We start from the raw sequence: 17,093 nt of genomic DNA on the forward strand, positions 1-17,093 counted from the left end.
GTGTTTGTGCAGCTGGAGCCAACCAGGCTCGTCTTCGACGACTCGATGAACTACAACACATTCAGCGGCTTCCTGCTCTTTACAATGTGATGCATACAACAGCTCTGCATGCCAGCATGATTCTTCATTATTTCACAGTAAAGGAAGTTTCTTTTTTTTTCATTTGCAATTTAGCATAATTTGCATAGAAAATGCACAAATAAATAAATAAATTAGAAATACTGCATTTTGTGTGTGTGTAAAATTGTGTTTCATCTACATAGGTGAATATCTTGAATAGCATTGAAATGTATCCTGAGTAGTAAATAACGGGATTACTTTCCAGATAGCTTTAACATTTTATAAGAATTTTAAATTCATAAAATGTATCCTCTATTTTCAAACAGTGGGTCAAGCATCACTAGTTTTCCTCGGGCTACCTTTTATGATTTTAAGATTTAGATCACAATCATTTTTAAGATGAATACAAATTATTATGTAGAATCAAAAGGCATCAACAGAGAAGTGCACTAGAGAAGTATACTTGGAAACCTCTAGGACAACTGAAGCAGATATTTGCAGGAGAGAAAGGAAGTGATATTGAAACTATTTGTGTTGCAAAGGAAAAATAACCATAAGACATTTCACCAATCTTTATTTGCTACAAAAATATTTCTGAAATGTACATCTCTGTGAATCTGCCCCTTGTTTGATGACACAGTTTCTCACAGGTTCTTACACTACACCTGACTTAGATGCATTTTTAAAAAAAATAAAATGAAGGGTGATTATACTCATTTAAGTAAAATATTTTAGACTAAAGACATTTTAATAATGTTCCACCAAAACTGAAAAAAATATGATGACATCCTCACAATTTCACCCCAGCAGTTTCATTTTTGGCCATTTCTTCTCTTATAGCTAATATGTCAACTTATCAGCAGGTGCGGCTATAATCCATAGTTCACATTATTATCTGAAACCACGTGTTTAAATCAGTGTATAAATATTTACAAGACATATAAGGAAGTATCAACTCAAACAGAATGTTTCGTAACTACATGCAGGAACCTTTCCTGAAGTATCTGCAGTGATGTGTGATAAACGCTTTCAGTTGCACCAAGGTCTTTTCAGAACACTCCTCATTTGGCTTCTTCACTGTATATATTCACCATATATCCTCATGTTTGTACATTTGCATACATAGATATACTGACTCTATTATAAAACTGTTAGTTTAGCGGTGCAGAATATCTCCCCGTGGTCATTGGTTGCCCTGCAGGTGTAAACATTTGCATCCTCTGCTTTAACTTTGGAAAGAATCAGGGTGCAGTGTCCATCATCATCGTACTCTATTTGGACAGTGGATGATTCTTCTACAGGTTCATCTCCACACAGCCACACCACCTCTGGATCAGGATATCCTGCAGTAAAAAAACAAGAGGAGTGAGACATCTGGTGTTGGGGCTGTTTTTACACCTCCAAACGCAAGTCAACATTTAGCCTTTCATGTCTGAATATGCCAACAAGTGTGACTTGTCATCAAATCTTTTAGTATCATACAGAGACTGTTTCAGTATGAAAGATTTGAGTAGAAATTACGTAAATTAACGAACAGAATAAAAAAAAAGGGTTTTGTTTCTATCTTTTATCACAGCATAAAATAAATAAATGCACAATTAAAAGTTTCAGGTCACTGTTACAGATCTCATCTTCTAATATTGGTATCAATGAATAGTAAATAATTGATATTCTTTGCTCTAAAGTGCAAAGAATATCTAAAAAACTTCACAATTATTCACAATTAGAATGACACCAACAATAAACAAAGACTGTTTTTTAGAGTTATTTACTTCTTTAACAGTTACATTTTTCTTCCAATCATCTTTTCCTAGACGCAACACTTCTGTGTCGACTCCAGTTACTGCTCACTATAAGTTTTCACAAAGAAGGAAATTCATAATTAGGCTCTTTTTAGGCTTTAAGCTAAGTAGAAGGTAGAAGGTTCAGCTTTGAAACTGGTTGTTGAGACATTGATCTTGTTTTCTTGTTGGTTTGTCAAAAAGGCGTACATTGAGTCATGAGACCAAAACACCCAGCATGCTGGCCGGGTTGATAATTAAGTGGTGACAAAGAGTGAAAAGACCGTGTTAGCGTATGTGCGTACCACTTAGGTGGCACGAGAGCCGGGCGCAGGAGCCCTGAGCTACTTTCTGGTCCTCCGGTTTCTTGGTAAATTGGGGTGGTCCCTGCATCTTACGCTCCAGAGACTCCAGTGCATCTTCTGCCTCAGGGCTCAGCGGAAGGTCTAGGAGACAAAAGTAAATAAATATGTCACACAAGTAAAGTAAAGTGACTAAAGTCAAGATGAGGAAAGTACCTAAAGCGTCTCACCCTTACCAGTGCTTGGAAGAGATGCAGAGCTTTCATTTTTAGACAGCAAAGCCATTCTCTTTAGGGCTAGCATAGCCTTGCCAGCTTTCTGTAAGACACATTTTAATGAGACAACAAAGCAACTGATCTCCACAGGACAGATTGCTCAAATATTGTGTGTTACCTTCCACTTCTGCCTGGCTAAAAACCTCTTCATCTTCTCCTTCGACAGACATTTTGTGGAAGATAGGTTTTCAGAGTCAAACTTCTTCATCCAGGGGTGAGCAAGACCCTCTTCACAAGACATCCTCCGCCTACAGACACAGAGAGAACTGCGTAAGACTGACTGAAAAACGGTGTCTGTGGGAGAGTTTTGGCCATATATCTGTGAAATGACCTGGGATCCTTATTTAGGAGAGAGCTGATGAAATGCTGGGCCTCCTCAGTTATATCTTGAAAGCTCTCTTCATCAAACTCCCACTGAGCTGCTGTGACCAAGGCCAGAGTCTCCGCATCGCTGTTTCCCTGGAAAGGAGACTCACCGCTTAGCCTAAGACAGAAAGATTGAGAAGAGTCTTTGTGAGTTTTTACCACTAGGTGGCATTATAGTCTGAGGTTTACTCTATGGCTTTCGGATTAAAATTTGTCCTTCTGTATGATTCAGCATTGTATACTGTAGAAAGCCTTAAAAATACATCTTTTATGTGCACAACTTGGAAAAATATTAACACCTTTTTAAAGTTTTCACTTTTTTTGATGCTACAAACACTAACTTTAATGTATTTTATTGAGATTTTATGCCAATAAGGTGCAATACATAATTGTGAGATGAGATGGAAATCTCATTAAAATCATTCAGAAATAAAAAGAAGTCCAGTAAAATGTGTGGTGCCTATGTTTTTAGCTCAGTGCTTTCCAGAACTATGTTTTGTTGACATTTGCAAGCCTTTAATATTGTTTTTTNCATGTGTAGAAAGTGCAAATGTCCAAGTCAGCGTGGCTAAGAACAGCGGAGGCCCCTACAAAAACCCGGCCCCTACAGTCCGTCAGACCACAGGAAGCAGAACTGCTAGAGTAAAACACAAAGTAAATTAAGAAAATAAAAGTGTATGCCACCTTTTGCTCACATAATTATAAATTAAATGTCTTTTCTTTAGCTTGTGACGTAGATGAAGAGTTGCCTCTTTATTTTGTTTCCTCTTTTTTTTTTTGTGTCAGCCAGGCTCAGGGTCACTGGAGCTGCTCAGATAAGGTCCACTGCCTCAGGCTCTGAGCTCCAAGGAAAGATAAAATGGAAATGCCTTAAGATGATTCACCCTCAGATGTTTCAGAATTAACCGATTGTGGAATCAACTCCTATCAAAATTTAAACTCAAAAATTATTAAAAATTTAAACCAAATTTAGTATTTCAGTTACATACACTTTTCAGAAATTGGTTATTCAAATGCATATGTAAAATAATTAATTCAATAGTGTCCAGTTTTACACAAAAGCATCCTTGTGATAATGCCACGCTTAATGAAAATGTTACCATTATCCTGATATTTTTCAAAACAGCTGAGTGTTGTATTTATGTGTAGTTTTATTTTTAGAATTTTAAAAGTTGTTCACATTTTATCTTGAGTTTTTGCCCGTGTCTCCTTAAGGGGCTCCGTAGAAGTGTATAGTACTTTTAACCAAAGTTTTCTCAATGATAACAATTACATCCAACTGTAACTTTATACAATTAAAATTAGAGGTGATGCAGGAAATTCATGAATATTTAAATAAACATGGCATAGATATTGATTGAAGCTATTCAATTTTAAATTACCAATTTTAATTTAGTAAGATCTTCTATATGACTCTGTATTTCAGTCATGCAGGAAGGCACAGTATAAGATCTCATTAAATAAACTCACAATATACCAATGTCAAATGAATACATTCATAATTAACCACATCTTTAAACCGATTAGGAGTTAGAGTCCATTTCTTCTCCACCCCCTGTTGATATAAATTAAAAATTTGAAAGCAATTTTGCATGTTACTGTTCTCCAAAACTAAAATATTCCAGGGTGTCACAAGTTTTCCAAATCTTCTGTCTAGAATTGAAAGTAGACTATGAGATGTTCTAGATGTAAAGATTTATCAGAAATGTTTTATGTTTATAATTTATCATTTCCCCCTTTTGTTTTCTTATGCAAATAGAAAACAAACAAAATATTGTTCAGATACTCTTTTTTTACATATGTCTAAAATGTCCAACTGAAACTGTACTGCAAAGGCCAAAAGTTTCATTATTTTAAAGAGTTCAGATCAGAATTTGGGTTGCTTTCCTAGAAGGCAGTGTCAATGTTTATTTTGGATTGACAAAAGACAAATTGATCAATTTAGGCAGAGGAGCAAAAGATGTAGACAAAAATTATGCAGTACTGTAAGATGTCTTTGCGTTTCAAATCAAATGTTTTGTTGGACATCTGAATTAATTTATGTATTAATTCAATCAAAATTTAAGGAACACAAATGTTGGGAGCCAGTTTTTGCCCAATCAGTTTGTTTTTACATAATCAATTATCATATCCACTTTAAAAGTTTCATGTCCAATTTGTGCCTTTCTACCAAGACACGCATGCGTTTCGAAATCAAGAGTTAGTTCCGTTAGTAAATTAGTTGGTTAGTTGGTTTGTTATTAGGAAAAAAAATAAAAAACAACAATAATATCAATAAAAATGAAAATGAAATAAAACATGTCAAACCAAATGAAACAGTCTCGTAATAAATGCCGTCTGGTTTTAAACCAAAGCTGAAATGTGATTAGTCCTTTTCCAACATATTATTTCCCATTTTGAAGTAAGATAACCGAATTATCTGGATTTAGAATCATAAATTGTCTTTGAGACAAGAATATTTTGTAATGAACCTTAATTGAATCCGGATCTGTTTCATAATCACCTTTGAAGTCATACAAATATTCATATTTATTTACCAATCCTGTTCCCTCTTTAGACATTTTAAGGTGACCAAGTTTCAAATAAAAAGGAATCCTGTTTTTGATAAGATAATGAGAGACACATTTTGATTAATCCATGATAAAGTTCAAGTCTGGTATAAACCTCATTTTTCAAGTTTCATTAAGTTTAAATTTAACCCTGTCTACAGCTAAGCCGAATTTAAAAAACTTCAACACATTAGATGTCACTTTATTTTGTTTATAATTTTACCTGTTATGTAATTTCGTTCATCCTTCATACAGTTAATTTTACCACATGTGAATATAGTGAATTGTGCAGGATTAATTTAGTTTCAATAAGTTTCCCTTACCATCATTTATTCCTTCCAGCCAATATTTTCCCAAAGGCTGTCTGTTTAACAGGTCGCCTCCTTTCTGCACCAGGTATTCTAGCCCTTCTTTTTTTTTAGTTTTTCTCTTTCTCCCTTATTTTCATATTCGTCATGCTTTGACAAATAGGTTATTAATGCTTCTATTTGCTCACCGAGCCCAATCCATGGCCCGATGCCCCACTTTGGATCGTATTTTTCTTTTCAAATTCACCCTCCATCTGTTTAGGCTAAAATTTAGGCTCAAAAATCACCTCTTCTCTCTTTTNTTCCTGGAGTGAAAGCTAAGTGTCTCACCTTGAGCCAAATCCCTGCTTTGAATTTATTGCGCTGTCAGAAGAGCGATACCAACTTTTTGATTTGCATTTTGGCAATAAAACGAATAACTGTGTCAAAGTGCTGTTTTGATGTGGCGGAGACAACAAGGTGACTCACAGGATGTAGCAGATGACGCCGATGCTCCACATGTCAGTGGCCAAACACACAGGTTCGTAGCTGATAACTTCCGGTGCTACAAACTCAGCAGTGCCGTGCATCACCTTCAGAGCCGTGTTCCCATCTGTGTAAAAGCGCATTGCAAACTGAGAACACGTATCCAACACAAGTGAGATGCATAAATGGGAAAAGAATTTGATTTTTCGTACCAAGTTTGCAAGCTAATCCAAAGTCAACTATCTTTATGCAAGTGCCAGTGGTGTCAACGCAGACGATATTTTCAGGTTTCAGATCCAGGTGGACAATTTTCTGCTGATGCATGAAGGCGATCCCCTCCAGAATCTGCTGTATGCAGCGCACGCTGCCAGGCTCTGTGTACTCAAAGCTGTCATCCACAATGCGATCAAAGAGCTCCCCACCTGCAATGCTACAGGGAAAAAAATAAATAAATAAAATACAACTCTGACACCTGGCAGACAACCTAAATTTTGAGTTTTAATGAGAATTTGACATGATGGTACTTACAACTCCATTACCATGACCATCTCTGGTTTATGATCATATGCTCCCAGACACTGAACCAGCTTGGGGTGGTGGAGGTGATTCATCAGCTCGATTTCTTTACGAGCAGCTTCTCTCTCTTTGGCTCGCCGTCCTTTGTAGAACTTTCCCGCGCACACATGGCCCGTCTCCTTGTGGGTGAGCTTGAACACCAAGCCAAACTTTCCCCTGAAGAGGACAGAAGTCGGTTTTGCCTAAAATCTTCAGGCATGAAAGTGACCATACAATAACATCTCAACAGATACAAGCTAGCAAGTTCATTACAGTATAGAAATCATGCAGTTTAGCGTAAATAAAATAAAATGTCTTCCACTAGTAAGACACTTTATGCAAACTGTTTGCATAAAGTGGATGGACAAACTAAAATATTATCATTCTCTGTCAAATCTTAATTGAATTTCTTTCAGTCCTGTTTGTCAAAGCATGACCTTTAGACACATTTCATCTTTGAAGTGTGCTTAAACCCCCAAAAAGTATTTTTATCCATAACTTGCATTTGTGTCATGGTAAGGTTAAAAAGGACTAGATACTTTGGACAACCTTCAGAGAGTCTGAAGATTAAGGTTACTTGAAAGGATTACAAGAAAATTTGGCTTCTTGCGAGTGACGAATGAAGAGACGTGATTGAAACGGTTGAAAAATCAAACACAGACAACACATGTGCATTTTAGATGAGTTATTATTTCTTTCTTCAACTGTCAGAGTCAAATTGCATTTGTTTTTTACAGATACACATCAACACACTTTACGTTATAAACTCTGAATCGTTGGAGGAACAGGTTTCTGCAAGCTCATGTTGTAATCACATCTCCTGGCAGAATTTCCCCTCCAGCCATACTGCTACTCTTAATTTCTTTCTTCCGAAATACTGTAACAGAAGTTCTCGAGAAAGGGGAGTTTTGGCTCAAGCTCCAAGAAAAACAAGTGCTAGAAAATGTGTGGGCTGCAGATACTCACGTCCCCAATTTCTCATGCAAGTTGTAGTGATCTGTAACTTTGTGGGAAGAATCAATAGTGACACAGGAGTATTGAATGGCTTCTTCTTGTGTTTTCTTAGAATCTACAAATGCAAACACAACATATTGATTAAAGACTTCCTATTATAATTACAACTTTCAGATATGGTTCCAGACACAAATAACACCCAACCTGATTCCTCCATCTTCACCACTGCTGAAACTGGGCTGGGATCGCTCTCCCCCACTGCGTTGTAAGCCCTCACTCTGAAACAGTACTCCTGTCCTGGTTGCAGCCCGGATGACACTTGGTATGAGGTGCTGGCACACTTGGCAGTGAGTTTTTTCCACTTCCCAGCCTCAGAAAGTCCCTGGTCTCTCAATTCCAACACGTAGCCCAGGACAGCACTGCCGCCGTCGTAACAGGGTCCCGACCAGGACAGCACAAGTTTGGACGGAGATATGAGAGAGGCCACCGGGCCCGAAGCAGGAGGCTCTGGCCGGTCTGGAAAGATGATGGAGAAGGGCAAGCTGGTTCAAACTGAGAGGACCATCATATTTCGGAACCTTAAAGCCAATAAGCTGCTGTAGCTGAATACCACACCAGCTGTCACAGTGGTTCTCCAAAACTGGACAATAACAGGTTGAATAAAACAAACCCTGGTCCTATGAGTCTTCATTCAGACATTCATGAGTCATAGTTGAGTGTAAATAAAGCATAGATCCATCATGCTTTGAAGTAAAGTATTCAGACTGCTGGTGGTGTGATGTGATCAAAATATTCGAGGAATGTTTGTCATATTCTTGAATCTGTACCATAAAGATTTGAGGCAGTTCTGAAGGTAAAAATGGGTCCAACCTTGTATTATCAAGGTCCACTTAATAAAGTGACCACTGAGTGTAATGTATGTTATTGTCTTACCTATGACAGAAAGGGTAAGTGTGTGTTGGGCTGAGCTTTTGCGGTCTTTCACTACCACAGTGTAGCGTCCTGTGTGCTGCGCCGTAGCCTCTGCTATGACCAGCGTACTGCTCCGTTCTGTATGTACTGTCCACAATTCTGGACCATCAACTATCTGCACACACACACAAACACACACACACACAAAAGAAAAACCACAGTGTTAGATAAATACTGTGGAGAACTCAACAGCTGGGCATTTGCTTTGTTTTTACCTGTTCTTTGTTCCTGATCCAGCAGGATACCACAGGGGGGCTTCCGGTAAAAAAACAAGTCAGATTGGCAGTTTGTCCCACCTTCACTTCCAAATGCTGGGGCGGATTTTGAAAGCTCAATACTGGGCCTATAAAGACAAAACAACAGGAGTGTTTTGTCTTTGAGGTCAGAGTTTCATTTTATCATGCTGGAAGGAAACAATAAAACAGGGAATGTAAGTTAGAGATAAAGACTAAAAAAATGTCTTGCAGAGGGTTTTAGGCCTTGTTCTGTCCTGTATGGGGGGGAATGTGTTCGGTTTCCTGATACCATTATTATTGTGGTATACAGGAATATCAAGTGTCTTATGTAAAAACAAAGAGCAAAACACTAATGATATACTCACTAACCTAGCTCATGTTAAATGCAGGTAAAACAGCTCACTCTTTGAACACAAGTCCATATATGAGCTTAGGTTATCGTCTTCTCACACTCTATCAGTATGTAAATATTGTGGATGGTAAATTTAAATGACCTTAGAAAGATAAATATGTTTTAAAAGGCTTTAATGGTAACAGTTAACTCACTGTGTCTAATTTCTCTCCACCTTTCATATCTAATTTATTATAATAAAAAAAAAACAAGAAAAAAGAAATATGACACAGTATGTTTACTCTACAACAGATGGCCTGGCATTATCATGTGCGTTTCTCATGCTTTTGTTCAGGCAGCTAACACCCTTAGGCAAAGATTTTCAACATAATAAAGCACAATAACTTAAAAGCAATTCATGTTTGTTGTTTGTTTGTTTTTTTTGCAGCCCCAATTCAAACAGCGCAAACACCAAACTACTCACAATTACAAGTTATTCAACAAAAAAAGCAGTGACTAAAAAGAAAAAAAGAAAATTAAAAATTATATATTAAACAACACATGGGAATGTTTTGTTTTGATGTATATCTGAGCTACTTGGTTGGCAAAAAAAAAAGAAGAAAAAAAAGTATTTCTCACCTGTTGAGTTGGTTCTCTTCTTTGGGATGACTGCTGTGCAGAGAGATGAAAAGCAGGCAGGTTTAAGCTGCTGAAAACGAAGGTGTGGTTCAACTTTGACTACTATGGCTATCAGCTCACAGACTCAGGAAGTTTCAGTGAACTTGAAGTGCAATGTCCACTTCCCTACATGGTGTTTAACTGGGAATGAAAACCTTCAGTGGGTGTATCAGGGAGCCACATTGTTGAGGAAGGCTTTTACAATTGGTATACACGTTGCCTGACAGCCAATCACGCAAGGACTGGAAGTGAGTTTCCTTTCAGAGACTAAACAGGAACATCCTGAGGTTAAGATATGGTTCTGGGTTTTAAATGCAGGAAAAAAGTAATATATATACATGGCTTCCTTTCAAATAAATAATGGAAATTGCCACAAATTAAGATGCTATTGAAAAGTGTGATGATGCCTTTACCTTTCGGTGAAGAGACTGGGCTCTGCTGAACAAACGTTACAGGCGATGTACAAATAGATCCATTACTCTTGTGCAACTCAGCTTTGGAGGTTTGTGAAGACTGGCCATTTTGTACAGTGCTCTTGAATGCAGAAGTGGGAATCTTTGTGACACCGTACATACTTTCGAAGTCTGTATTGGTTGGAAATTAAGAGGAAAAGAAAAGAGGCAATATCAACAATAAAACTCTAGTAAGCTCTTACAGTGTCTTGCGAAAGTATTCACAATCAGTCACATCCATTTACAAACATAAACTTCATTTCCTTTTATTAGGTTTTTGTATAGTAGACCAAAATAAAGCAATTCATAAATGTGATGTTAAAGAAAAATGATGCATTCTTTATTTATCAATAAAAAAATAAAAAAAAGGTGTGCAATTGTATTTTACACACCGGTAGTATTTACAAGTTCTGACTCAGATTTTCAGTTGAATATAGGTCTAAAAATTGGATGCATGAATACCAATCCACTGAATATTTTGTGTCATTGCTCTGCTGGAAGATGAACCTCCACCCCAGTTTCTCTTTTATGTCATAGTTCCCAACACGTTTTAATTGGCAACTTGATACAACACACTTTGAAATGTTAATATTTGCTCCATTGATTCTGTTTTAATTAATTGTGGCACTTCTGGCACAAACTTGGTCAATTGATGGTTACGTAGAGTGGTTTCAAGAGGTTTCTGGGATCATTTGACCTTGTCTCAATGCTACTTGGCCAAGTAGCGTTTTTGTTGGAGATTTGTGGATTCCTGCAGAGGGAAGCTTGGTGTATTGTAACAGAATGTACAAAATGAGCAAGTTCTTTATTCAGAAAATATTAGTCATTAACTCTGTTAAAAATTAATCTCCTTGTTCATGAATTACTAACTTCTTTTTAACTACTATGAAAATATGTTGATCTCTCTTACCTTTAACAAACACAGCTGCACTGCAGGATGTTCTCCCTGCGCCATTTTCAACCAAGCATGTGTAAGCCCCAGCATCTTCTGGCAAGCACTCCCTCACCACAAAACTTACATCATGGCCATTCAAGGAGGAGTTTCCAAAACGCACCCTTTCACCTGCCAATTAAAATAAAAACAATTAGAAGCATACTTCTTCGCTAGCAAAGGGATAGCTTGATTTAACTAAAGTGGGTACAGTCAGTGTTACAGACAGAGATAAGGGGTGTTCGAGAATTGGGAAGAAATACTGAAAAGGAGCCAAATCTTGTGTTGAAAACAACTTTTTCCCTAACAACATCCAACTTAAAATTTTCTTAGGAGTTAGCTGACCTACTGCTATGCTAGCGGTTTAGATAGCTGTTCAAATGGCAGTGTGGAGGAAGAGAACTTTTTCATTTTGCTGTCCAGGTTCTGATAGTGGTTGGAAATTTTGAAATTTCCTATTTTGACCTCATTCCAATCTTAAGCTCCCATTTTAGATTAAACCGATTTACAAAAATCATCATATCTGAAAGTTAAACATGTATTGGATAACTTTAAGGTCTTCAGTCAGCTTTAATTCCAATGCAAAACAGCATTCATATTTTATCTACTCCTGTAAGTCAGAGGTTAATTTGTTTGGATTGTAGATTCCAGACTTTTTTTTTCTGTTTTAGATTACCAGTGTGTATTGTGAGACAATAATATCTGTCACTGAGCAAGGATACAACAATGTACCTTATTCTTTGCTTACCGTTGTGCAGCCATGTAACTTTGATGGGCTGACTTCCTGTGAGAACTCCTCTTAGCACTAAGTCACTTCCTTCATCCACACAGCAGTCTTCAAGTGGCTTTATAAATACAGGTCGATGCAGATGTTTTGATGAATCTACAATGGGAGACAATAATGTAAAAAGGTTTTTGTCCATATTGACATTAGAGCATCACACAGTCCCTGCAGATTGTTGAATAGACGTCCTCTATGTACGTTACCCATCGCACCAGATCTAAAAGGTTGAAATCTGATGACAATGAAGGCCAGTGGAGTTTAATGAATTCTTTTTTTTTTTTTTTTACGTTCAAGAAACCAGTTTGAGTTTAGTTGACCTTTGTAACATGGTGACTTGTCCTCCTTTAGATAGTTGTGCCAGTGCTCAACAGGGGCCAAGAGTGTGAGAAGAAACTATCACCACCACCATGAATTAAGATGTTTACACCAATTTCTGACATCAGAATGTGCTTTTCCAATTTGCAATTATCCAACTGTGTTAATGGTACCCTCGGTTTCCTGGCAGGATGACACCTGGTGTGTTCTGCTGCTGTCGCCCATCTGCTTCAAGTTTCGACAGGTTGGACATTCAAATATTATATTCTGCAGACCTAGGTTGTGATGAGTGATTACCTGAGCTGCCACTCTAGCTTCTCAAACCAGTATTCCCTTCCTCCTCTGAACTTTGACGTCAACAAGGCAATTTAATTCACACAACTCCTTCTCACTGGGTCTTTTCTGTGCACAACCCCAAAAGGTGGGGTGCTAAAGCTGCAGACCAACATTTTCTGAAATACTCTGACCATTCTATCTGGCTCCTAAAACCATGGTGTATGTTACATAAGTAACCTTTCGATCCTAAGGGTTTGGTTTGAACTTCAGCATTCACATTGTTGCTTAAATGGATGAAGATGTTACCCTTTAAAACTATTTGTTGACAAGCGATTGAACAGGTAGACCTAATAAAGTAATACAGTGCCTTTAGTCATAGACAAATATTTTTTTTCACCTGATATCATTTGGAGAACATGATCAAAATAGCTCTCTTACCAATAACAACATTTCGAACCACTGCATCAAGTAGACAATTTGCTCTGCGTCTGTTTCTTAACACGTAACACGTTTCACAACAGAAATTAAGATAGTATACAAGGAAGTATGCAAGTTATTTTTCTCAGTAACAAAAAATGGTTGCACTTCTTTATCTTTTTAGTCCTTCTCATGTTAAAGGAGGTGACCATGGCACAGAAAAGCTAGATATTAACGGCACAATTTAATGAAAGCATGCTTTTTCTGGGGGAGGAGTGTGCACAAATTTTGCAATAATGCTCCGAAGGTAAATACCTTGTTCTCTTTGATAGAACTTGAGTTATTTTGTTAGATTTGGAAGATGGCCATGCGGGGGTTGGCTGCTGCTTTCTCAAGAATTTCCCTTCCTCATTCTGGCATAGCCTTGTAAAAAAAAAAAAAAAAAAGTGCTATGTTGGAGATGCAGCCTGACAGAAAGTGTCACTGCTTGCATGATACTTCTACAGGTGCATGTTAAGCAATAAAACTTGCAAGTTATGGTTTATCAAAGTAAGAATTTTGCCTGCAACCTTCAGTTGCTTAAAGCTTTTGATTTAGTGCAAAACGTTCTGTGTTAGGACATATTTGGAAACTGTGACGAGAATGGTCAATCTTTATCACTCTTTCTTCAAATCATATTTTTTACTTAAGCTGAGCCTTTAATTCGGGGGACTGCTCTCACAACCATCTTCTATTCTTACTGAAAAACCAGATACCTGTCTAATGGTTTTCTCAGCTGCTGAAACTGCAACATGCCAAACGCAGCAGAAAAGCTTTTTGACTGACAAACGAAAGTTTGCAGTCATGCATCCCACATGATAACTGATGTCCAAACACTTTGTGCAATACTTTGAATAACAAATGCATGCATGATGAGCTAAAAAGGAATGATAAAATGTAGCAGATTTAAATGTTGGAAACTATTCATATTTGTAACAAGAAAAGAGGAAGAAGCACAATTTAAAAAAATAAGTTTGTTAGCATACAAAACATGACATTTTGGACTAAAAGGAAAGCTAAAGATGTTTGATTAAGTACAATGAAGACATATTGAGATAACCTATTTGGAAAAAACTGTGATGAGTGCAATGTGTACTTTAAAAACAAGCCCTGCTGCAATGTGTTTGAATTCAGTGTGCCAACTTATGAGATGCATTGCCCTGTTCAGACTTGCTGCTTGAGCTACTGATATTAGTACCAAGGAAAATGTGACAAATGAAAGTACTGAAATAAAACATTCTCTGGTTTTCTAACCCCATCTTCAGCTCTTACCTGGTTCCGAACATTTTCCAGGAGTCCCGATGTCTGTTGTTCTTGTCCCATTTTTCTGTGCACATGGGGGACGTGATGGCTGGAGCTGAAGCTTGAAGGTTGACACATAACGCTGTTTGCTCCTGTCTCCGTTCATGTCTGCTTTAGAGTGCCCTGCAGGGTCTAGACAGAACAAAAAAATGAAGTTACAAAGTTGTTTCTCGGACTGGTTATCACACTTCCTTTCTGGGTTTGTGGTGTGAGCCTCCACAGCTTGAACTCTCTTCTGTATAAAAAAAAAGAAGAAAAAATCAACAAGTCACTTTTGTTTACACTCCTCCCTGTTGAGCCAGCAACGGCTCTGCTTTCTGCCCTCACACTTTTCTGTAAAACCCTCTTCTTTCACCCTTCCTATAACTGCACTGACTCCACCTACGTGACAAATTTTGTCTTACCGAGACCCTTTCAGGTGTGAAAGGCAGCTGCTAATCTTCGTAGAATCTCTCACTGTAACCACAACCCGCATCTACTACAACCCCCCGTCTTTTTATCATCATGGACAACAGACACGCACTCTGGATAAACAGGGAAAGGCAGAAAAAGAAAAAAGAAAGGAAGGGCTTATCTCCACCACCCAGGCAAAGGTCATATCGTGCACCGTTTGTTGAATTCACTGCTGTCCGTTGGTTTCTATTTGACTGGTAACTTATCGATGCTTCAGCTGAACTTTGTAATGCCTGACATCAGCACATTCATCCCAAGTGTGACTACCGTAAAGCTTTGATTGCGAACAGGAGCGTTTTAAATCCCTCCTCTGACAGTATTATCCCTACACACACAAGGTGGCCCTTTCTAAGGCAACCAACCCATCCACTGCTAGGGTAACTCTCCCTCTCTCAAGGGCTCTGTTGTTTTTAGACTGTGTGCTGTAGAGGTAAACGGCACACCAAACACACAATCTGAATCGGTTAGGTTAAAATAAAGAGAAAAGTAATAATCAAACAATCTGCACATAACTGCTCAAAAACCTTAAATGCCAGCACTGAAATGAGTTGTGCATTAAGCAAGTGACAACCAGTGAAAGGAGCATAACAACAGTTTCTACCTCGCTCCCATCCCCGCTTTCCAAATTCCACATCACCGGTCACAAAGAATAGCACTGCCAGGGGCTTGTGTTAGTTTCTGTGTGAGTGGAATTCCTAATCTCACAGAGATTGATGTTTAGTGAAAGCAGGTTGGTGTAGCACAAGTTGTAGATGCAAGGTAGACAGCACTGTTCGATTAGAGGTAAAAATGTCTTCTTGTCAAAAAGAAAGGTTGTTAGCCTCATCAAAACTATACTCATCTTCTTAACAGCACTTAGCTTGTTACAATCTCTATAAAGAAAATGCTGACATTTCTTGCAAAATTTAATGGAAGTAGCACAAAAATAAGGCACCACTGTTGTCCACTACTACACTACATGATGGACACCTCTACTAATACGGCAAGGCACAAAGCTTTTAATCAGCCATGACAGATTCCTGAGAAGAACAGAGAACGTTCAGATGAAGTTGGTTGTTAAAAGAAAGCTGCATGAAACACTGAATAACTGTAAGAGTTTTTGACATGAAGCAAAAAAAAAAGTGTAATGTAATTAAAGCTGATGTTGCACATAAAAGGATTGTGGAACACGAATCTCCTAGGTTTTGGGTTTTGATTATTATACCCGCATGTAGCTTGTCTGCAGGTATCCTTCGAGGAAGTTCCTATTCTTGAAAACATTTCTATCATCTGTTTACTAAAGCTTAAGATTGTAGATGGTGGAAACATCTATTATCTGAGTGGGCGACAGATTCGGAAATCTGAAATCAGAAATAGTCACAATTAGTTATAGCAGGTAGATGGACAAATAAAATCTCCAGACTGAAGTCTAAAGTTTCAAGCAAAGGTGCTGAAATACAAACAAATCAGAAACCAGTAAAATTAAAGAGAAAAACACACAATAAGGCACAAACACATAAAAACAAAATCAGAAAAAAAGACACAACTAATTTTATACAAAATTAATGTTGAATAGTCTCTTTTCAGAATAAACCTTAGCTAAAATATTTTGTTTATGTTTTTACACAGACTTTATTTTGTTCAACGTAACCTTTTCTAGTTACTATTCCTCCAACTGTTTGGTCTGCATGTATTTTAGAATAAACATAGTTTCTTGTAAAATAAAAGCAAAGTCAAAAGGCAAACTGACACTACAATTATTCCTCAACCTGAGCCATAACAGATCCAAAACCCCCACCTACACAGAGTTAAAGTTTTACATTCCTTTGCAAAGGTAATTTAAAGGTGAAGGCCTCTCCTGTCCTTCAGGTCAATCAGATTGTTCAGGGAACAGAAGGAGTCGTTATTTACATATCTGGCTAATGGATGGGGTTCAGGGCCAAAGACAAAATACCAAACAAACCCTCACTGATTTCCATTATTTGGCAGGAACAGCAAAAGTGACAACTTCTATAGTTAACTGCACCGTGACAAGACACTATTTGGAATGGAAATCAATGCATGTAGAGCTCCACTTATTAGAACTTCATTACACCATTGTAAAAACAAACTAAAATATTATTTTAGGAACACAATTGCATCTCATCAGCTGTACCAAGGAAGGCTGCCATTTTATATCATGTGGGGTTTTTTTTAATAGAAGCCCCTAATATATTAACATGAATGCTTTTTTTTGTGGCACTACCAACACTTTTTGTATTCAACTTTTAAGAAGGGCAGGAAAGGTTTTTTTTTTAAATAACTGGAAAAGAG

General features: G+C 37.6%; 1 protein-coding gene and 1 long non-coding RNA gene across 2 annotated transcripts in view; both read right to left on the bottom strand.

Moving 5' to 3' along the window:
• mylk5 (myosin, light chain kinase 5) overlaps positions 1–15,494 on the bottom strand; it is a 16,625-nt gene extending 1,131 nt beyond the window's left edge. Inside the window, exons 1-17 of the mRNA XM_007558150.2 lie at positions 14,319–15,494; positions 11,964–12,098; positions 11,195–11,347; positions 10,246–10,416; positions 9,794–9,826; positions 8,803–8,930; positions 8,549–8,702; positions 7,820–8,131; positions 7,628–7,730; positions 6,635–6,838; positions 6,319–6,536; positions 6,110–6,233; positions 2,750–2,902; positions 2,537–2,666; positions 2,380–2,461; positions 2,147–2,287; positions 1,173–1,403 (exon numbers count right to left, since the gene is read on the bottom strand). Coding sequence (XP_007558212.1) covers positions 1,201–1,403; positions 2,147–2,287; positions 2,380–2,461; positions 2,537–2,666; positions 2,750–2,902; positions 6,110–6,233; positions 6,319–6,536; positions 6,635–6,838; positions 7,628–7,730; positions 7,820–8,131; positions 8,549–8,702; positions 8,803–8,930; positions 9,794–9,826; positions 10,246–10,416; positions 11,195–11,347; positions 11,964–12,098; positions 14,319–14,454 — 2,580 coding nt within the window. The 5' untranslated portion in view covers positions 14,455–15,494 and the 3' untranslated portion in view covers positions 1,173–1,200. The remainder of the gene's footprint in view (positions 1–1,172; positions 1,404–2,146; positions 2,288–2,379; positions 2,462–2,536; positions 2,667–2,749; positions 2,903–6,109; positions 6,234–6,318; positions 6,537–6,634; positions 6,839–7,627; positions 7,731–7,819; positions 8,132–8,548; positions 8,703–8,802; positions 8,931–9,793; positions 9,827–10,245; positions 10,417–11,194; positions 11,348–11,963; positions 12,099–14,318) is intronic.
• LOC107836874 (uncharacterized) overlaps positions 1–16,594 on the bottom strand; it is a 24,605-nt gene extending 8,011 nt beyond the window's left edge. The window contains exons 1-2 of the long non-coding RNA XR_001662851.1: positions 16,583–16,594; positions 14,655–14,656 (exon numbers count right to left, since the gene is read on the bottom strand). This is a non-coding gene — a long non-coding RNA (uncharacterized LOC107836874). The remainder of the gene's footprint in view (positions 1–14,654; positions 14,657–16,582) is intronic.
• Positions 16,595–17,093: the final 499 nt, after the last annotated feature.

Source organism: Poecilia formosa, unplaced genomic scaffold (genome assembly GCF_000485575.1).
Source record: "Poecilia formosa unplaced genomic scaffold, Poecilia_formosa-5.1.2 Scaffold94, whole genome shotgun sequence".
In the NCBI taxonomy this organism is placed as follows: domain Eukaryota; kingdom Metazoa; phylum Chordata; class Actinopteri; order Cyprinodontiformes; family Poeciliidae; genus Poecilia; species Poecilia formosa.